This window comes from Rattus norvegicus, chromosome X (genome assembly GCF_036323735.1).
Source record: "Rattus norvegicus strain BN/NHsdMcwi chromosome X, GRCr8, whole genome shotgun sequence".
NCBI lineage: Eukaryota > Metazoa > Chordata > Mammalia > Rodentia > Muridae > Rattus > Rattus norvegicus.
The window spans coordinates 45,567,865-45,590,444 of NC_086039.1; the positions used below are offsets into that span (position 1 = coordinate 45,567,865).

The 22,580-nt window shown below is 39.6% G+C and overlaps 1 protein-coding gene across 3 annotated transcripts in view; it reads left to right on the top strand.

Moving 5' to 3' along the window:
• Positions 1-22,580, top strand: part of Tbl1x (transducin (beta)-like 1 X-linked) — a 156,550-nt gene that overhangs the window by 114,882 nt on the left and 19,088 nt on the right. For all 3 annotated transcript variants that reach the window (XM_039099666.2, XM_039099665.2, NM_001106964.1), the window contains 3 exon segments: positions 13,017-13,111; positions 20,520-20,633; positions 22,261-22,406. In XM_039099666.2, the coding sequence (XP_038955594.1) occupies positions 20,576-20,633; positions 22,261-22,406 (204 nt within the window). In that variant the 5' untranslated portion in view covers positions 13,017-13,111; positions 20,520-20,575.

Here is a 22,580-nt window from a genome sequence, read left to right on the forward strand (position 1 = left end):
TCACGTATTTTCAGTAAAAATTTTACATCCAAGTTGAGATTTGGTGAACATAAAAAATGAAGACACATTTATTAGTCTTGGAGCTTGAGTAATAGGAAAAAGAAATGAAAAAAGGCGTTAATACTATTTTGGCTGTTTCTGATGTTGAGATGAGGTCTCACTATGTAGCCCAGACATCTCTCAAGGACTACCTGCCTCTCAGCCTTCTGGATGCTGGGATTACATCTGTGCATCAGCATGCCTAGCTTCAAAAAGTAAATCTTTATAGGAGATACAGGGGAGAAAGGGTTTATTTTGGCCTATAGATTTAATAAAATACATTATGGTGGGGAAGGCATGGATGTAGGAACAGGGGCATGACGCAGCTGGCTATATTGCAACCAGACTCAGAAAACAGAAATGACAGCGAGGGCTCAGCTCATTTCCCCCTTATTTGGTTTACTACCCCAACTTATGTAATGGTGCCACTGAGATTCAAGGGTGGGTCTTCCACCTCCGTTTGCCTAATCTGGATAGTCCTTCATAGACCTGCCCAGAAGCTAGCCTAATCTAGTCAAAACACACACACACACACACACACACACACACACACACACACACACACCCCACAGGTCCAGAGGGTTACAGAGTTGTCTCCTAGGAGATTCTAGATCTTGTCAAATTGACAATCACTATTAACCATAGTGTCTTATACCTCTGTGACTGTCTCTTTGCTTGACTTTCTGATGGACATTATCTTCTTTGATGATGTCTTCATTTCATCTCTCAGCCTTAACAGATTGGACAACCCAATGACTATTTATTGTGCAGATACTGAATAAAATGCAGGGAAGGTAGCAATGAGCAAACCAGGCAAACCACTTGAATCCTACTAGGTAAAGCATATACCATACATGGCACTTGGCATGTGTTGATTCTCAGAACAGAAACCTGTTTTAAAAAAATCAATGGGATATTTGTGTTTTATTGTGACAATGTTCACCAAAGAAGCATACAGCCTAAATGTTAACATATTGATGGAACAAGGACAGAACTAGGGTCTCAAGCACAGGATGTGATCACTCTACTACTGAGCTCTACTTCCAGCCCTTGCTGAACCATAATTTGTGGTATTATTTTGGTATGCTTGGAGTGCTACAATTTTGACCTGTGTAATTTAAGAAATTTGTAGAGTGTCATTTATCTTTGCTTGGTTGAAGAAAAGAACATTCTTCAGGGTCTCTCTGTCAGTTAAAAGGACAAAAAAGAAAGATTGCTTTTTCCTGTAGTTGCTATAATGATTAGGATATGCCATGCTTCTGTCCACATGTTATCTCATCCTAAATATAATCTGCTCGCTCTGCATATTATTCACATGTATGTTTTCAGTGCTGACCATTCGGCACTGGATAAAAAAATAATTTGTGTGTGTGTGTACATATGTATGCATGTGATAAAGAAAAAGAGACTCATTTCGTGGTGGTAGTCAAGGGAGAGGTTTGAGGGATGGTAACTGGGAATAGCTAGAGGGAAGAATGAGGGAATGATTTTTCTATTACAATTAAAAATATTAAAAGGAACTTAATGCTTTAATTTTTGCTAACTCAGCATTAATTTTCCTTTAACAGAACTTTGTAAATAATTTTAATTATTCTTTTTTTTTTTTTTTTTTGAGCTGGGGACTGAACTCAGGGCCTTGCGCTTGCTAGGCGAGCGCTCTACCACTGAGCTAAATCCCCAACCCCAATTTTAATTATTCTAACCCAGTATGTTCATTCTTTTTTTTTTTTAGGTTTAAGTGAGGTAGGGGTGTGTGTGTGTGTGTGTGTGCGTGTGTGTGTGTGTGTGTGTGTGTGTGTGTGTGTGTGTGTGTGTTCTTTACAGTATTTGAAGGAAAGGTCTAATTCCACACAAAGTGGAAGACTCTAAGATGTGTCCATTAAACCACTAAAAGTTGCGGCACTACAGCAGAAGTCCAATTTAGATTCCTGGTGTTGTCTCTCTGTGAATACAGATCCTGTAGATTTTGCCTAGCTTGGAGCTGTAGATCTAGGAATACTCCATAGTAGTTCATGCTCTGACAAAAAGTCAAGTCAGGGCAGGGCAGGGGAGGCAATCGAAAAAGAAAGAAAAAAACCCTAACACTAGAGCAAATCCTGAATGATTAGCTTCATCAAACCTACCCTCTCACCCCACACAAAAGACTGCTGTCCGTGTAAAACAGGTCCTGGTGGTCTAGGATAGGAACAGGTTGTGATCTCCAGTTCCATCCAGGGTATAATTTCTCTGAAACTCAGAGTTTTTTGTTCATAGTCTTACTGAACCTAGGCTCTGCAATTGATTTTAATATTGAATATGACTATTTGATGCAATAGCAGAATAGAGGGGTGATAACAGGCAGCATAGCTTCAGGCTGCTTTTGCTCTATCCTCCAAGAATAAATTTGAGGCAGATGTGGTTGCAGCAGGTCCTGTAATCCCAGCACTCAAGAGGCTAAGGCAGGCAAACCCATAGTTCCAGGCTATTTCAGACTGCATAACCAGTTTTGAGGCCAGCCAGAACTGCATAGCAAGACCTTGTCGTAGAATAGAAATAAAAGATGTGTGGGGCAGAGAGGGTTAACTGGCTGAGCCAAGTGAGACACCCACATACAAGGCTGTTGACTGCTACACCTGTGTGCAAGAATCAATTGTAGTTGCTGAAGACCTCAGAAGGATAGATGTTTTATTTTTTGTTTGCTTCTTTGTTTTAAGTAAAAAAGTCTTAGTTTTGCTCATTTCAGATGTATCCCCCTTTGTGCTTGGGATTCAACAACTTAGCTTCCTCTTATTTCTGTTAAGCAGGCAATATATTCCCACTGAATTGAAGTGGGAGGTACCCAACGTGAGAAAAGTACCCAAAAGTGAAGGTACCCAACGTGAGAAAAGTCTTCAAAATTCTGATCCTTTGTTCATGATCAATTTGGGAACAAGATTTGTATCCAACTAAGAGGCACTGTCATTTTTGTTTTGTTTTGTTTTCAATCAACCCTATAATATGATATAAATGTCATTCTGGGTATTCTGTGGTGGTTTTTACCCTGGAATATTTCATATATTCCATCTGTGAATGATGTCCTCAAAATGGCATTTTATTTTTAATACTTTTATAATTTTTATTTGTTTGTAGTGTCTATAATGTGTGTTTATTTGTGTGCAGGTATGCACCTCCCATGGTATGCATCTGAGGTCAGGGAACTTCAGCTTGGCTTGGTCATTGCCTTCCACATTTTTTGAGAGAGTCTGATTGTTGACTGCTACATATTCCAGGCTAGTTGGCCTGTGATCTTCTGTCTCTTCTTCCCAAATGTCTGGTAGCCTGCTGGGATTATAGACATAATGCTGCAGTTGGCTTTATGTGGGTGCTGTGGAGCCAAGTTCAGATCTTTATGACCATTGCTTTCCATACTTTAGGGCCACACTTTGTGTTGTATTTGTTGTCAGGAGCATCAAACCTAACCATCACACCTGTATCTGTGTAGCTTACATTTACCATATTGTTTTATTGGAATCATCATCTTAGAACTTGAGACAAATTTTGACAGGCTCAAAGGGAAATAGAGTTGCAAAATTAGCCAACACATTTGGAAGTTAATTTTTATAGGGAATGGGGTATGTGTACTTTCTCTTTTCTGGAACCACATTTGATATTTGTATAAAAGAGTCTGTTTGGGAAAGAGGAAAGGAGTAAAAAAGAGAAAGGTGGGCAGATAAAATCATCTGGGAAAACAGCCTGGAGGAACTGTTCAGAGTGCCATTCATGTAGTCAGATTGGCAAGATGCGTACAAATTTAATTTGAGAGTAAAGATTTTAATGTTCTCTTCCAGAAGGGAAAATCTGCTAGCCTTTTTTTTTCCAATTTGGTTCATTTTGCCTTGCTAAAACCCACTTGCTTCTTCTAAAAAATCAGTATAATTATGTTACACAGAGGACAAATCCATCCCCTTATGTGACCAGTTTAAGTATATTTTAAAAGGTGTGTGCGTGTGCGTGCGTGTGTGCGCTCGTGTGGTGTTGCATCCTCCTGTAGTTTCAGCATCCCTGTAGGTCTAGTGCTTGGTAAGCGGGATCAGAGGTACCCAGGAGCAAGGTAGCTAGCTAAAATAGCTGAATGGGTCAGGCAGGGGAATTCTGGGTTCAGTAGACTCTGGGGAGAAATCTAGAAAGATTCTTGATGTCATCCTCTGGCTGCCACATGCATGGGTGCCTACATTCATGGTGAATATGCATACAAATATATACCATACATATTAGCATAAAAGAAAAATCACCCAATATTCTGGTGATATATGTGTAGTTATCCTTATTGTGTCCTTATTGTGTCCATATTATGTCTTGACACTGATGACAAACCATGGCGGAGGATCGTAAATATAGGAGCTGCCATAGTTTGAGGTTGAAATGTGTCCCCTACATTTTGTATTACATGTTGATTTCCCATCCCATAATGCTATTGAAGGCATCATGGCCTAATGAGAAGAATTTGAGTCACTGGGGGTGTGTACTTGGAGTGAATATTGGGACCTCCATCCCTTTCTGTCCCTTTATTTTATAAGGTGAACACCTTCTTCCATTGAAAGCTGCCTCACAACAGATCAGAAGGCAGCAGCAATTCTGAGCCCAGACTAGCTGTGACAAAAATTTGATGAGGGCAGTAGCCTAATAAGATGTGTTTTTATTTACAATGACTATGTTGTGGGCTTTTTGTGTGCTTCTTTGTTGCTGGATATCCATAATGTGATCCAAAACTATTAAAAAGCGTAACAGAGGAGCATAATTTGAAAGATACTGAGCATCATTATTTACTTTGATTAAGAAAAATGAGACCCCATTCACAATAGCGGTACATGGTAGAGAACATGGCAATTGTATGTGTTTTCTATTATCCAGCACTCTCCATCTCCTGCCATTATCCTCATTAGTCAAGCTGTGAATGCCTGCATTACCCTCCTTGAAAATGAGGAAAATGAACCTCTCAAATGTCCAATGTGACTGCCAAGTTATTGTTCAGTCTCCTTGCAATAGAGTGCTGTTTTTATATGATGTGACATTTGCTTACCAATCATGCTAGATGTAGGCAGAGCTGTGTAGCATCCATAAATCAATCCATGTTTTGTTTCTTCATTTGTTGAGGCTGGGGTTGTAGTTCGTGACAGTCTTTCTATGTAGTCCTTGCTATCCTGGATATATAGGTTGTTGCTGTGGTCCCATATCCTACTATGTTGATCAGGATGGCTTTGAACTCATAGAGGTCCATCTACTTGTGCCTCCCAAATGCTTGGATTATAGATGTGAACCACCAAGACAGGCACTTTTTTTTAACCTTTTTTTTTTCCATGTAGCAGAGACTGGTTCCAAGCTCTTGATCCTCCTGCCTCATCCTCATAGGTTTTGGATTATAGGTATGCAACACCATACTGAGTTTACATTTCCTCTTTTATGTTCTTTGTTTTTATTATAGGTATGAGAGAGAGAGAGAGAGAGAGAGAGAGAGAGAGAGAGAGAGAGAGAATATGCATGTATATGCATGCCTGGATGCATGTATGGTGGTCAGAGGAATCCACAGGTGTGGGTTTTCATCTCCATCATGTTTGAGATGGGGGTCTCTAATTTATTGCTTCATTCTCTAAGCCAGCTGTCCTATAAGGTTGCAGGGGTCCTCCTGTCTCGATACAAGAGTGCTGAGATTACAATTTTTGATGCTGTGGTAAAATTCTGTGACAAAAATCAACTTGAGGGAGGTTCCATAGAGATGACTTTGCAGTTAAGAGCCCTGTTTCTCTTACAAGGGACACAGGTTCAGGTGTGTCCACATGATGGATGATTCATTACGTCTATAACTCTAATATGATGCCCTCTTCTGATCTCTCAGGACACCACGCATGCATACATTGTACAGACATATATGTAAAGGGAAAACATTCACACATATATATAATTAATATTTTGAAAGCAACTTGACGGTTAAGTGTATTTTCTGGCTCATAGGTCAAAGCTACAGTCCATCTTGGTAGGGAAATAAAAGCCACAGAAACTTGGGTTCGTTGATTAGTTTGTATTTATAGCTAGGAAGCTAAGAGATCAGTTGGCATTGTCTTTTTTTTTTATACAGTCCAAGACACAGCCCAAGAAATGATGCTACCCATTTTCATAGTGAGTCTTCCCTACATCAGTTAACCTTAGTCTATTGATATCATTTCTTACAGGCATGCCCAGAAGCCAACTAATCCATCATAGGTAGGCCTGGAGACTTGTCTCCCAGGTGACCCCAGAACCTGTCAAGCTGAGAATTAACACTATCTACCACATATGTTAATATGAACGTACAGGAATTTATTAATATAATAACATGTGGATAAGTGTGATTAATATATGAAGATTCTCAGTGATATCATAGTAAGCATGACATATATCAATACCATATATGTGCACTAGTAGAAAACACATGCATACATAGTATGTTATGTATTTTCATAACATAAATGGGACCTGGCTAGTTATCAGTTGTATTATTTCAGTACAGCATTTAGTACTGGTCATTCATTTTGTATTTCTATGACATTTTCTCCATTTCTTCCCCCCTTCCCCACTTCCTTTCCTCTATACTTTAATGAATTAGGTATTTTTACAATTTTCCCCTTTGGTTAGCCGTATTTTATTTTCTCACTTTTTGCTGTGTCCTTCTAATATTTATAGCCGTCAACTTGGTCATCCTCTATATCTGGTGATCTGTTGTTATGACTTATTGATGATAAGACATAGCAATTATTCCAAAGCAGTTCTTTGGTACAACTTTGTCATTAACATGAAAACAGATTTGCATACTAATGAGATGGATATGCTTGCTGTTACATAAAGAATTAAATCATAATGTGGTAGGTTGTAGAGCATCTTCAGTGATTTTCAAAGTTGATCAATATTTTGAATTTAAAATCTTCAGTGCCAAGAATGTCACTTTGAATAAATACATAAGCACAAAATATTTAACAACGGCATTTCAGAAATTTTTGGAAATTCTGTCCTAACCAAAGTCCCACCACCACCACCACCACCACCACCACCATCATCATCATCATTTTAACGAAAATATGTCATCTTGGGAGATGGCTCGGTGTTCAGAGCACTTGCTTGGCAAGTGTGAGGACTTGAGTTTGGATCCCTTCCTGTAATAATTCCATACTGGGAAGATAGGGACCTGGGATTTCCCAGAGCAAGCTGGTTAGCAAGATAATTAGTGATCTCATTGAGATTGCTTCAGTCAATAAGGTGACAGAGAAATGAAGGATGATTCCTGGTGTCTACCTCAGGGCTCCACACACACAGTCAAACATGCATATACACACGTGTACAAAACATATGAAAGTGGGGGAGAGAGAAGAAACTCAAACATCATTTTTTAATATTAGACATCTGAAAATATACTAACTTGATACTGGCATGCTAAGGAATGATGTAGGAAAATACGAAGTCTTTGCTTTTCATAATTAAGCCGTGCTGTGTCTATAAAAGCTGGAAAAAGCACCGCAGTTCATAACATATATCAGTCTAAAACTTGAGTGTGTAGTGATGACATGGGCAGTTTGTGTCTTATAATTTTAAAAGCAAGATCACAGTGAGGTTACACACAGGCAGCATGGCCAAACCTTACTGGGAGCCCCTTGTATTCTTTACAAGTTTGACTTTGAATTGATTCGTGGTTGTGCGTTCAGAAACCTTGAACTATTGCCAATTATTTTTGGTAAGCCCTGATTTGGCTACATGATACCATAAGGGATCATACTTACAGCTTAAGAAGTTATGGTCTGAAGGAAGGGTATTCCAACATAATATAAAAAACAAAATATAATAGTAAGGTGATCTGAGGCGACAATTCAGATATTGTCAATTTTTACCTTCCTATGACCATGAGTAAAAGAAAATCGAGAGTGGTGGCCTGATTTTAATTCCCAGTGAATAAAGGTTCACAGAGAACTGCCCTACTTCTTGGCACTATTATTACACTTATTTTTTTAAGTCATTAGCATCTTGGCATACTTTGGTTTTGGTCACATTGTCATAAAATGTTGAGCTTGCAGAGCCTATTGGGAAATACACATTGGTTTTATATTTCATTTGGAGAAAACATGGACTGTGTGTGTGCGTGTGTGCATTGTTCCTACTTCAAAAAAAAAAATAAGAGTCTCTCTCACTGTTCTGGAGTTCATCTCCACCTGGTCTCTCCTAACGTTGCTTGATTTCCCTCGAAGGGAAATCACTCAACACTTACAACATGGTGCATGGCCATAAAAAGGAATGAGGTTAGATCCTTGCTGCTGAAGGAAGAGCTTTGAAATATGGTCAGTGAGAAGCCAGACACAGATGGTCACTGTGTATGTGTATTTATGAAATGCGTTGAGTAGGCAAATCCACAGGCTTGAGTATCCAACTAGCAGCTCTGATATTTCCAAGAGGAGTGGTGGAATGATTGGGAATAGGTGGAAAGTTTTCCTTTAGTATGATAAAAGTGTTTTGTGGGTGGTGGTTCCTTGAGATACTTAAGGTACTAAATACCACTAAACTGTACATTTTCAAAGTGATTAATTCTATGTTGAGTGATTTTATTTTACTTCAACTAAAACCAAAGAACAATCTTGAAGATGCTGGGTTATAATTAGTGATAGGGAGCTTGAATTGGGATGTTCTTATTGTATTGAGTACATGAATACTCAGTAAATGGTAAATTTATTCGTGGTAATCAGTCTTGAAGGCAGGATTTCCTCTTGTGAGAAAAATACTTTGAACTTTGGTATCATGTTTAAAGAGAACTCTTTTAATTGCTAATGCCCTTCTCATAGGCTGAGAATGTGATCCTTTGAGAGGAACACACTTTTACTTATCATTTACTGCTTATCTGTTATTTCTTATATGCAATTTGAAAGTTCTGCATGATCATACATGGCCCAGTGGATGAACCATTTACTTATACAAGGATAAGAACCAGGCTTTGAGCCCCAGAACCTACATAAAAACTAACTATAAGCCTGGTATGCAAGAGGTTGGGGGATCCCTGGAGTAAGTTGTCTAGTTAGACTATCTCAATGAGAGACTGTCTCAGTAATGTGCAGAGCAACCAAGGAAGTGATCTAATGTCAACTTCTGGCTTATGGTGAATGTCAACACATTCACATGCATGCATGCACACATGCACAAGTACCGAAAAGTTTATGCCTGGGCTTCTGGTGGGCTAGGTGTTGTGGTGCATGCCTTTAATTCCAGTGCTCACTGTGCAGACAGTACCTTCACCTGAAATCCCACTGGTAGCCTATGATGGCTGTCATTCCCAGAGCTCATTTGTTATCCCAAGGACTCTTTATAGCACACATTTGTGATCCCAGCACTTGTCCACAATCTATGCCCTCTGGTCTTGATGCTTCTCTAAAGTCCCCCATAGTTCTAGTATTTGCCTGTAGCCAGTACCCTGGAGATTGAAAGAGTAAGATTGTGAATTAAAGGCCAGCCTGAACTGACTGACTGACTATCTATCTATCTATCTATCTATCTATCTATCTATCTATCTATCTATCTATCTATCTGATATCTCCAATTCAAAACAACTAACTAGATAAAATAAAAATTCTTTATAGTATTTTTTAAATATGCAGTCTTGTTCTGAAGCACTGTAAAGTAACAAACAAGGTTTAGAGCAAAGTGGGAATGGAGAAACTTACCTATTTGACTTTAGAATGGACCCTAACAGAGGGTGTTCTTGAGATTGGACATATGGCCACATTTGTGACTTCTCAATAGTAATTAAAGAGTTAGAAGTTAGAAAAGTAGGTGAGTGCTGGCTCATGATCACTCAAATAGGACATTAGTGTATTGAGATGTCACATCAAGGGTATAGAAGGAATACTTACTGAAAATCCTGTAGCCCCAGGATAGAGAAGGCTGAAGTAGAAGGATAATCATGTTCAGGGCTAGTCTGCATCATTATACTGTCCCAAAAGAAAAATCGAACTGGGCGGGGATGCCTAGAATGTTTGAGTCTCTGGATTCCAACCCACACAGGAAGGATTCCAAACGAATCTTTCTGAACTCTAGTATCCTTGTGAAAATATTTTACTCCTTCTGGTATTTTGCAATAAAGTCAGTCAGGAAGAAAACAAATGTGGTAGAGAGATTGTGTAATTGCTGTGTTAATGTGTGTCATCAGCTACTGCAGAGCTCTGTGAACATACATGATCTAAACTCCAAGCACTTCCCCTCCTTCAGATTACATTTACTGTACATATTCTATGTCCAAACATATTGAGTCCAGCCTAGAAATTAACATGGGATGACATTCTTCCTCTTAGCTGGAAACATAAAAGTGCATGCTTTGGATAACATGACAGAGGGAAATACAGGATACAGTGGGAGTGGGGGGCGGGCTGGGAGGTACATTATGCCCCTGGAGTTTTGTGTCCAAATTAGGGTATCAGCTAAACAGTGAAAATACAAGTCTTTTAGTTATTTTTCTATTATTCAGAAAATGTCCTGACCAAGGCAAACATCCTTAGTCTGGAACTCACTGATGGAGCTAGACTGTTTGGCCAGTGAGCTTGAATGATCTGCTTTTCCTTACCCAACAGCACTGGAGTTACAGAAGTTCACTGCCATGCCCTGGTTTGATATGGGTTCTGGGGACCTGAGCTGAGGTCCTAGTGCTTGCAAAGCTATCACTTTCAAACTGAACCATCTCCTCAGGCCTAAGAATACCAACTATTGATGATGGTTCTGTTTAGGTACTTACTAATCATGGGGAGATCCATCTAAAATAGCTATTGGAATGTTTAGTTTCTTGTTTTGATTTATTGTTTTCAGTAGTCCACTGATTTATTTTTGACAGGTTGTATAACCAGAGAAATTAACCAAAATCATAATTTCCGTGTGTACGTGTGTGTGTGTGTGTGTGTGTGTGTGTGTGTGTGTGTGTTGATCACACACAGATGATAAAATCAATTAGGCTTACACAGTTTCACAACATATATAAAAGATAGTCTTCAGTTTTGAAACTCTGATTTGTGAGTTACCATCTGTTTTGGACCAAGGGAAATAGAAATTCATTTCTAAAGTTTTTTTTTTCTGAACAGCTTGTAATAGGAACTGTTAGTATATTAATTACTTATTGAATTATGATGGGGTTTAATCTTTTAATTTACAGGCAATTTGGAGCTTATTGTGGTGACAGCTGCTTATATTTTGATACTTTGTAGCATTTAGCTATTTCATCGTAAGGCTTATCCTTCTCCCACCCCATAATTTACAGCTTACCCTAAGCTGTCATTTGCTTCCTCTTCAGCTTCCTTTAAAGAGTTTTGTCCTTTTTCCACTATTTTTCCTTTAAAAAGGACTTATTTATTTTTGATTTTATTTATGTGTGTGTTTGTCTGCATGTATATATAGGTATCACATGAATGCAGTGCCTGAGGAAACCAGTATTCTCAGGAAAGAGAGTTACAGATAATTGGAGCTGCCATTGGGTACTGGGAACTGACTGAAGTCCTCTGCAAGTGCAGCATAGTACTCTTACCTGCTGAGCCATCTTCCCAGCCTCTATTTCCCAGTGGATTTTTTTTCCTAACAAAATTTGGTTTTATTTTATAAGCATAACCCTTTGTACCTGATTCTTTCTGGTTTGGTGCCTTTTAATTTCCATTCAGAGATTTTGTAGGTGAATTTTGTATGAATCTTATTTTATTTCTAAAATCCTTATACGTTCTTTCTTTTTTAGTATGGGAATGAAACTTGGAGGCCTGTGAACTTGCTTGTCAAATCTCTTTCATTTCCTTCTGTTAAACAGCAGAACCTTAAACTTAACTCTATAGGAATGATTTGCTTGAATTTCCTGAAAACAGTTTATGATGGTAATAAGCAGCAACTTTCCTCACAGTTTCACTGGGGGCTTTAAGTTACAGTAAACCTGTACCTTTTAGCTATTACTCAAGATGATTAAGAACTTGAGAAGCAGGAGTTCAATTTCCTTGGTTGTTCTATTTTCTGATGGTTTTAGATAGATTAAACTCTAGGGAACTGGATTCATTCACAACTAAGGAAATTTTGCAAGGCACATCACATTAGGAAACTGCTGGTTCGATGATTTGTGTTCCTAGTTACTGAAAAAAATATATTTTATGTTATTTTTTTCTGCAAAATCACTTCAGGCTCTGTAAGATAGTTCAGAGGCTAAAGGTCCCCACCAGCAAGCTTGTTGGCTGAGCTCAGTTTGACCCCAGGGATGCACAGTGGAAGGAGAGAACTGATTTTGGAAAGTTGTCTGTGCGTGCTGCAAGTACACACACAGACACACACTAAATAAGTAAGCAAGTAGGTTTAAAAACTCCAGGAAGAACTCTTTGCAATGGCAGTTCGCGCAAGCACTGCTCATAAGCTTATCATGGGCCTGGGGTAGAATTCAGGGGTAGAGCTCTTGCCTGGCTTCTGCACTGCTGTAGGTTTTTCCTCTAGCACCAAGAGAAACAAAAGAATAAAGACATATTAGTTGATGACGTCTTTGCTTTTAAAGGACTCAAAGATAAGATATAATTTGCAAGCATGAGGTTAACAAGCAAGGTAGATGTACCGTAAATGTTCTGCATGGGTATCTGAGATGTCTCTTTACTTCATTGTGCTGTCTTTACCTGAGGGTGTATACACATTGTCAGCTGCATACAGCACTGTCCTAAAAACCAAGGTGCCTCCTAGGACATTATTATTGAGTAATAGCAGCAGCAAGATCTTTGCTAATAGTGATTTTTGTCATTGGTACATGTGTGATAATGCCTGGCCAGCTATTTTAATGCCTATTACATTTTTAATTCTTTGCATCTAGAGCCTGTATCTTCCTTTAAAAGGAGAAGACAAAAATGATGAACAAATGTAAAATTTGACTTAGGATGAGAAGGCTCTCTAAAGGAACAGGAGGGAAGAGATGTTTATATGCCGTCATGGATTTTTTTTTTCTTTCTGTTTCTATGTAGGGTGGTCCTGGACTTTGTGCACACCTCTCAAGTTCTGTGATTGGATGCTGGGTAGCCCACTGCTCCAGAGGTCTACACATGCACTCACTGTGACGGTAAGAAGCCTCCTTCCATGGGGTCACTCGACCTTGTGCCTGCAAATCCATTTGAGAAGTAGGCCTGCGTTCTGCAAAGCTCTGCACTTGTTTCCAAATTGCATTTAATAAAGAAATTGCAGGTACTTCAGCTAAAATTGAAGGAGAGAGAGAAGCTGGAGTATCAGTAGCCTATTGGGGCTTTCATGCTTACTTTTTACCTTAGATGACCCTCTAAGACTTTCAGATTTTGGCTGAGCTAAAGTAAACTTCTCCAAGTGTTACAGTGAGGAGACAACACCTTCAAAAATCAACCTTTCTTGTCAATATCATGAGCTACAAGTAAACTGTCACTTTTATTGGAATGGGACACAGGAGTTTACCTTTATTTGGATCCCACATGTGAATTCACTGCTTCATTAGTTTGTGAATATGATTTGTGTCTGTCTGCAGACTTCTGGCTGACTTTGAAATTTTGTAGGAAGTTCATGCAGATTCCCCTGCATAAATCTAGTCACAGGCCAGGATTTACCAGACAGCAGACAGTGGTGTGTGTGCCAACTGATCACTTGAAATACACATCCACCATATAACTGATGCTAGGAAGTGGTTAGGGGTACAGCTCAGCTGCACAGCATCTACTTATCATGGACGTAGCCCCAGGTTTCATCCTGAGCACTGTAACAGAAAATAAATAAGCAGACAAGTAAATAAGTGTTGCTTTTGCTTTGAGAGTTTTGTTTTATTTGCATATTTTTATATGTTCAGCTACACTTTTAATGGCTTTTAGTAACGCTTATCCCACTTTTTAAAAAATCTCACAAAATTTATTATGTCATTTTCAGAACATAAAACTCTTCCGAAGGACTCAGGTTTTATTCCCAACCTTGAGCTTAGCAGCTCACAAACACCTGTAACTCCAGTTCCAGGGAATCTGATGTTCTCTTCTGGTGGGCATCAGGCATACATGTAGCCCACAGACACACATGTAGACAAAACACCTACACACATAAAATAATAAAATTCAAAGCTCCCAAATTTTTGATAGATATAGTAGCTGCTTTCAAAAAGATTAATAGTTCTTTACTAGTCCAGATCTGGAACTATTATATAGCAAGAAACTCTACCCCAGAATAAATACACCAAAGAAACAAAACATGTCCATACAAACTCTTGCATGACAGTATTCGGGACATCATTTTCCAGAGCAGGCGTTATGGTTCTTGTTCTAGTAAAAATCAACTGTTTCCTGTTGTAGAAATGGAAAAACCTGCCTTAGATTAGGAAAGACCAAGAGAGATTAGGGGTTGGGTTGTCATTTTATTAGGCTGTTTTATTGTTACTAAAAGGAAATGTGTGAGGCTGGCTACTTACTCAAATATAGAAGTTTGTTTAGCTCATAGTCTGCTACATCATACATAGGTAGGTCTGACTCATATGAGGGCCCTGTAGCTGCACTGTCTTTGTGGTCATCACATCACACTGGTAGCAATTTGTGTAAGAGAAATTACATCACAAGACCAGGACACAGAGAAAGGGAAGGGGTTCAGTCTGTGACCTCAGGAAGCCTTGCCTTTTAAAGGCCCACTACCACACAGCTCTCAACATCTAAATTCTTGGGGAACACATTCAAACTGTTGTATTCAGTTGACAGTGATTAGCAAGCATCTTCTAATGGTTTATATTTTGTGGGTCAGGAAACCTATGTGGAAGCCATTTGAACTTGCTGGATGCCAGTCAGCTTGTATATATAAACTCTGGTGATAGGCACTGGGTTGCTAATGTCAAGCTGGTGAAGCACAATGGTTTCTCATCTGTTGTAGCTGTTTTGAATTGGAGATAAAATCTCCACTCTCAGAGACAGGTTCCACAAGGCTCTTGATATGAATACCTTACAAAGAAGAATGCTCTGCTTTCTGGTATCAGGGCTGAGATTGAGGGACCCTGCTCACTACTGCTATTGCCTTTTTATTTTATTTTACATTTCAGGTATTATCAGTCTCAGGGCCGGGAAGATGGCTCAGGTGGCAAAGTGCCTACCCATCATATGAACATAAAGGACCTGAGTGGATTCCTATTACCCAAGTAAAAATTGGGTGCAGTGAATATTGAATATAACAATGTCAGTGTGCCCCCAAGGATTCAGATGCTACGGGCGCTGGGGCAGTGGACATTTAAGAGTCATGGCCTACTGAGCTCACTAAATGACTTCTCTTCCCTCCTCTGTCTCTTGGTCTTGTGATATTCTTATGTGCTCACTTGTAAACCTTGTCCTAAGGCAGGGGGAGAACTGGTAGATCCTAGAAGCTCACTGACTACCCAGTCTACCCCAAATGGAAATTTCCAGGTTCACTGAGATACCCTGTGCCAAAAATTAAGGCAGAGAACAAAAGAGACCGACATCTATTTCCTGCCTTTGGCTTCCAAATATGCACACACATATGTGCCTACACACATAGTCTACATAAACACCACACAAAGTATTATCAGTCTTGAACTAACTATAGTGATGTACTTCTTTAACCCCAGGATGCAGGAAGCTGAGTTAGGAAAATTGTTGGTTTAGGGCCAGCCTGATGTATATAAACAAGACCCTGTCTCAAAAAACAAACAAGCAATAAAACAAAACCACAAAAATGTTATCAGTCTTTTGATTGTGGAGTTTAAACTGCTAAACCCATAATCACAGAACTTAGTGCCTGTGTATGCAGGTATAGAAAAGAGGCTTCTCAGATTTTATGATGTGAGTGCTCCCAACAGGTTCTTGTACTTGAATACTTGGTCCCCAGATATGATACTGTTTTGAGATGTTGTGGCACTTTAGGAAATGAGGCTGAGGTAAAGGAAGCACCAAGCTTCGGTGGTTATAGCTGAACATGGTTCCTAGACATGCTTAGGCTTGTCTGTTGGTACCATCCAAGCCACCTGATTTACCAGTCTCGGGGGAGAAAAGAAATCTTACTGCTTGGCTTGTGCATATCCTTCACTAGTGTGAAGTGGGCTTCCATAGCAGATGTCTGCTCTTAACCAGGTAAACATGTCCAAAAATGTTTACTTCTGGGTCCGCCTTCTGCATTCCCTTTGTGTAACATTACCATCTGTCATGGATGTCATGGGGTCTAGCTAGCAGAAAACCTCAGGACGGCAAATTTTAATCAACCCAATAAGGCAGCCAGGCACAATACAACCCACTTTGGCATGCTTTTTGGTGAAAATAATCTCATTTGAAAACCAGAGTTCTTTTTCTAACAGAAGACTCTTTTACCAGCCCTGTATTTAAGTTTTTGCCAGATTTTAATTATATTTAAAAAAATATAGGCCAGTTAATGTTTACAATATAAAATGGAAAATTCAAAAAGCACACAGATATGTAAATGCAACAAAAATGTCCCTATAGAGCTAGTTATGAATGAAGAGGAGGGTGTAAACACACAAAGCAAGATGTAGTACCATGCATGCATCACCTTTTTCTGTTGACTGATTTGTGCATGGGTGATGAGAGGTGCATGTATGTTTAAAAGTGCGGTTGCTCATGTAATCAGGCAAGACCAGAGGTCCGTGTCATATGCTCTATTGCTACTCCAAATTTATTCTTTGAGTCTCTCACTGAACCTGGTTTGATCCTTTGCCATGGCCTGCTGATCATCAAGTCCTGGCTCTGCCTATCTCTGTGCCATAGTACTGAAGTAACAAGAATATACTCCAGCATGCCAGTCCTTTACATGGACTCTGGGAATCTGACCTAAGGTCCTCATGTTTGCGTAGTAGTAGGCACTTTCCCTACTGAGCCATCTCCCCAGCACTCACCTGCTTTTTCTACACAACACTATCATAGGCATTTTCTCCTAAATATTGTTTTAATGACTACATACTATTCCATTGTGTGTTGTTTCTTCACAACCTTTCCTCATTTGCACATTTTCCACAATTGGGATCAAACTATAAAATGCATAGTGGCCACCTTTTTGGTTTTGTATATTTCCTTCCCTTGTCCCACTGTTAATCCAATGTACAAACAAAGGAGTATCTGTAGTACAGCAGGAAGGACATTTACAGGGAGAGGACCTCAAAGATCATTGTATTAGTCAGTTGTCATGAGGAAATTCCCAAAGCTGACTACTTATTAATGAAAAGAATTTTGTCTTAAAGTAACTAATGATTTATGAACTTAGAAACTAATGATGCTATAGAGAAAAAAATCAGGGAATTAAGAGCTGCTGAGACTAATACAGCAGAGAAACAGGCATCTTATGAAAAATTATTTAGTATTCATATATGCATGTAATGTGTTTGGCTTCCCTGCTCTTGATGGAAGGGGTACATTGAGACCATTTTTCATCCTCTGTAGTTGGCTGTCTTGGGTCCTCATGCAAACAGGACCCTGAGTCCTGAGTCTCAGTAGATAATTCCTTTTACCTCAGACCCTTCCAGCATAGAAAACAGCATGCTAATAGCAGGAACGAGATACTTTCTTACCTCCCTGAGAAACACAGGCAGCTTGTCATGGCCATAAAAGTTCTCTGAATCAAGGGACGAACTGTGAAAGGAGAATTTTTGCCATATAATGACGTGTCAGATGTATTACCCACACTAAAATGTGAGTACCGTGCGCCATCTTCTTCACTGCAGAACAGAATTGCCCTCTTGTGGCAAGTAATGAATTTGTTCTCTGTGTCCTTACAGCAGCACCATCTCTCTGAGCTAAGGAAGTCTTGGGCTTCCATTTTTAAAGGTACTGCACGGCAATTTAGATCTTGTTGATTTTGAGCAGCCCTCGTGCTTCCCCAAGAATAATAGCTATTAAATACTGTAAGCACACCTGAAAACTGGTAATAAATAAGTCACTTAACCATCTGTAGATACTGAATCTTGACTTGATTTGTGAAGGAAAGGGAATGTTTGCAACCGTGAAGTCTTGAAAAGACAATCAAAAACAGTAAACATAATGTTCTCTTAATTTCTTGAGGTCTCTAATCCAATTATTATTTCTGTTGACACTTCTCTCTAGTGCAGGAGGTTCAGAGATGTCATCAACTTTTGTTTTGTTTTGCAGAACAGGGAAGGAGGGAAAGGGGATTGATTTAGTTGTGGCTTCAACTCCAGATGGAATTGTTATTTTTATTATTTCCATTCCTGTACAGTCCCAACTCCAAAGACCTCACATCAACTACTTGAAGGTGTCTCTATTGAAAACTAGTTCAGGCAAGAAAATAAACTCCAATGAAACATCTTCCCTATTCTGTTTGGGGCCAGGCATATCTATGAGCATAGCAAATAGTCCCTTTTATTTGTAACCAGGAGTGTTGCAAAACATTTCTTGGAACCTCTCAGAGCTCCAGGCTGAAGTGGGTGCTGTCCTACTAATTGGTCATGTGTTAAGTGAGAGCTGGGTTTCCACTTGTCTGTGGCTGCTGGAGATGGCCAGCATGAGACTATAAGCCTGTCACTGCAGCTAAGACTGTCATCATTATGACAATACTCAGACTTACCAAGTCTGCTGATGTGCTCAGGCCCTGGTGTTTTTCTACACATATTATTGCATTTTCTAATTTCTTTAAGTTATATTTTTGTTAGCTTTCAATGTGAATTTATAGCTATTTACTGAGTCTCTGTTTCTTCCCCCTAAGGCACCAAGTAGAAATTGCAGTGTTTTTGAGGCAGTGTTTGCACAAATACATTAGTATCTGCAAAATAACCGTTTTTTTTTAATATAGGTATTAGTTTTCTGACAGATTCATACATGTATGCAATGTATTTTATTACTAATTCACCAGTCTTAACTGACTGGTTTAGTACAGTCTGTTTCCATGAGATTCTCTCTGTCCCCCATGTTCCCTGCATCTCTTAACTTGGAGCCCTGAAACAGAAATAATGTCAAGGTGACATGTGTAGTTACTCAATCCCTCAGCTGTTCACCATCCTTGGGGCTTCGTATACCCTGGAAATAGAGTGACCTTTAGGTATATGTTGAAGACCCCTTGAAACTTCCCCAGGAGAAGACACTGTGGTGCATTATTTCCCCAGGACTACACAGTCATTCTTCCAAGGAAGACTTGACATCACTACCAGTCTGCTCATGTGTCAGTCTAAAATACTGATCCAGCCACATCTTCCCATGTCTGTTCAGGGTTACATATGTGTAGAGTTCCATTACCATGCACATTCTGAATTATAATGCACTGTGGTTTCAATGACTAAATACAAAGTCAGGTGATTGTGTTCTCTGTTGACCCTGAATCTGGCTTCCCTGATATGGTTCGTATCATACTCTATCCTGACCCTAAAATATATGCCAGCTTTTCTCTTTTTGGGGAAACACTTTACATGTTTCCCCCATATCTCTATATCTCCATAACATGCATACACATTCCTAGTTGTATTTCTGTTTCTGTGATAATATACCCTGACAAAACCAGGTTAAGAGAGAAAGGGTTTGTTTGGCTTACAATTTCATGATACAGTCTATCAATTAGCACTATCAAGATATTGAGGTCTGTGGTTTATGCTGTGGCAGGATGCTGAGTTGATGTCTGTGATCCCAGCTACATCAGAGGGCTTTATCCCAGTCCATGGCTCTACTACAACACAGGAACCCTGTTTGTGGTCTGTGTTGATATCACAAACCATGTCAAACAAAGCTCATAATCTATGTCTTCCTGGTCTTTAAAGACAAGCCACTTTCACAAAAATAATGATGACTGCAGACACACAGTTGAGAAAGATGGATATAGAAGACACCTCCCCCAAATAGTAACATGGGGAGAACTCTTAAAAGCTATGATAGGATGCTGAGGTGTTGCCCTCCACAGTAGATAACTTCTGGCAGGGATGCAGGAGGGTAAGGACTCACTTGTCTGTATTTAAGGAACAGGCCACTAAGGGTTTGACCATGCCAGTGAATATAAAGATGATACAAATTTCACTTTTTTTTGCTGGGGTTATAACAAGGATGGGGTTTGGACAGAGAAAGCCTAGAAAGTGAATGTGATAGTGGTGTATTGTTTGCAATCCCCAAATAATCAATAAAAATAGCTTGGAAAAAAGATACTCCTTCACAGACACAGCCATAGGCAAGCCTGATTTAGGTGGTCCTTCACTGAGTCTCTTTTCTCAGGCTACTCTCAATTGTGTCCACACACATGTATTCATATGTTCATATATACACATACATCCATCTGTCTTATATAATATAATATAATATAATATAATATAATATAATATAATATAATATAATATAATATAATATGATGGTAATTGGTCAACTCATGATATGTTGTATTTAAATCATCTCAAAGGGATGGAGTACTTGCCTAACATAAGGCTCTGAATCTGTCCCTAGCACACATGCCCACACACACAGTGCACACACATTCAGAAGACAAATACATTCAATATATTCAAAACAGTGTTTCTGATATTTTTCTAACAGAGGGTGGCTCACACTTGATCGAGACGAAGACCTCATCGCCGCAAGGTGAGGCTAAGATGAGCATTACCAGCGACGAGGTGAACTTTCTGGTATATCGCTACCTCCAGGAATCAGGTAACCATCTTTCTTCTGTGTTAGAAGTTCATTTTAAATATGTTTTGGGCAGAACAGTTGATCACCAGTGAAAGCCAGACTGTTGGATCATCAAAAGACCTAAGGATACTCTTTGTAAGAGTGTTAAAGGGACAGAGAAGTGTTTTGGAAGGCACTTCATTCCTTGGTTAGAATGCTGGGAGAGAGAGCGTGATCTCAGGACAGGAAATCAGTCAAGAACAGTTGAGCCAGGTGTAATAACATTCACCTTTAATCCTAGCACTTGGGAGACAGAGAAAGGTGGATCTTTTGAGTTCAAGGCCATCATAGTCCACATAGTGAGTGGGACCTTGTCAAAATGTTACTTCAAAGTATATAGTTAAAAGGCTAGACACATATTTCTCCCAGTGGCAAAGTAGTCCTTGTGGGTAGCTAGCTGTTGGGTTCAGAGAGCCTTGGGTGGGACAAAATGCTATTTTGTCATGATCTAATGTGATTTCTCCAATGAGTGATTTTAGTTCTCAAGTAAAACACTTTAATTCTCACAATCTGAAGATATTTAGAATCTACAAAATGATATTAATGAAAACCTACCATTTTGCCTACCATGCATCAAGCCACTTCAGTCCAATTGGGAACCCCCTATGTTTATTTCCCCGGTAGAGATTCAACGTCTTTGGTGAAGCTATTGGCAAGTATTTCCTTCTGAGGGCTGTAGGGAGTCAGTTCTGTGCCTCTCCCTAGCTTTGGTGACCTAATGGCAACGTTTGGAATTTCTTGGCTTAAAGCTGCATCACCTTGGTCCTGATGTGTAAATGTGTCCACATTTTCTTTTACAAAGAAAAGGTCATATTGGTCTAGAGTCTCAGCACACTTATTTTTACAAATTCTGTCCACAGTAAACCTATTTTCAAATGGTCATTTTTGAGATATAATGTGTACCCACCTTCTGGAGTTGCATGCGTAGTTCTTTTAGTTAACTTTCTTTCACTGTAACCAAATACCTCGAGCAAATGAAGTTAAAGGAGGAAATGAGTTTTTGACTTTCAGAAGTTCATGGTTGCTGTGGTGTGGGAGAACATCGTGATGGTAGTATGTGGTATGGCAGAGTAGCTTGCTTCATAGCAGCCAGGAAGCAAAGAGAGAAAGATGGAAAGGGTTGGGGAGGTCCCAATATCCCCTTAATTAAAGGCCACATCCTTGATGACCTGACTTCTTCCTATTAGTGCTCTGTCACCACTCAGTTGTACCACTGGCTTGTCACTCAAGTCTTTAGCATATAGGCCTTTAGGGGACACATCACAGCTAAGCTAGTACATTCCTCAGTGTAATGTTTGAGTCAACTCCTATTAAACCCATCTTATGTTGAAAATGCCAGTCAAAATGCATCTAAGCGCTATGGAGATGGTTTGATAGGTAAAGTGCTTGCTCTGCAAGGATGTGGATCTACGTTCAGTTCCCCACTTCCCACATAAAAGCCAGGCTTTGTCATCAAAGTGTTTCCAATCATATACAAGAATCCGAGCTTCCATTCTACAGCCTTCCCCAAGTCTCTTGGTACCCACCGCTCAGCTCCATGTTTACATTTCCAACTCATATTTCCCTTCCTACTTGGCTCTCACATGCATCTGCTTCCCTCTTCCTGCAGGTTTTTCCCATTCCGCCTTCACGTTTGGGATCGAAAGCCACATTAGCCAGTCCAACATCAATGGTACACTAGTGCCACCGGCTGCCCTAATCTCCATTCTTCAGAAAGGACTGCAATATGTGGAGGCGGAGATCAGCATCAACGAGGTATGTTCATTCCTGAGAATATGGCAGAGTTTCAGACTTCCGCTAGCAGATCTCAGAAGAATGTGTATAATGATCCCTGTCCACAGGTCTGGTGTGCATTGTAAGGTATCTGGGGAAAAGTGGAAGGTATAAACAGGGCATTGCACCATCAGTAAGCTTTGGGTGCCCCCTTGT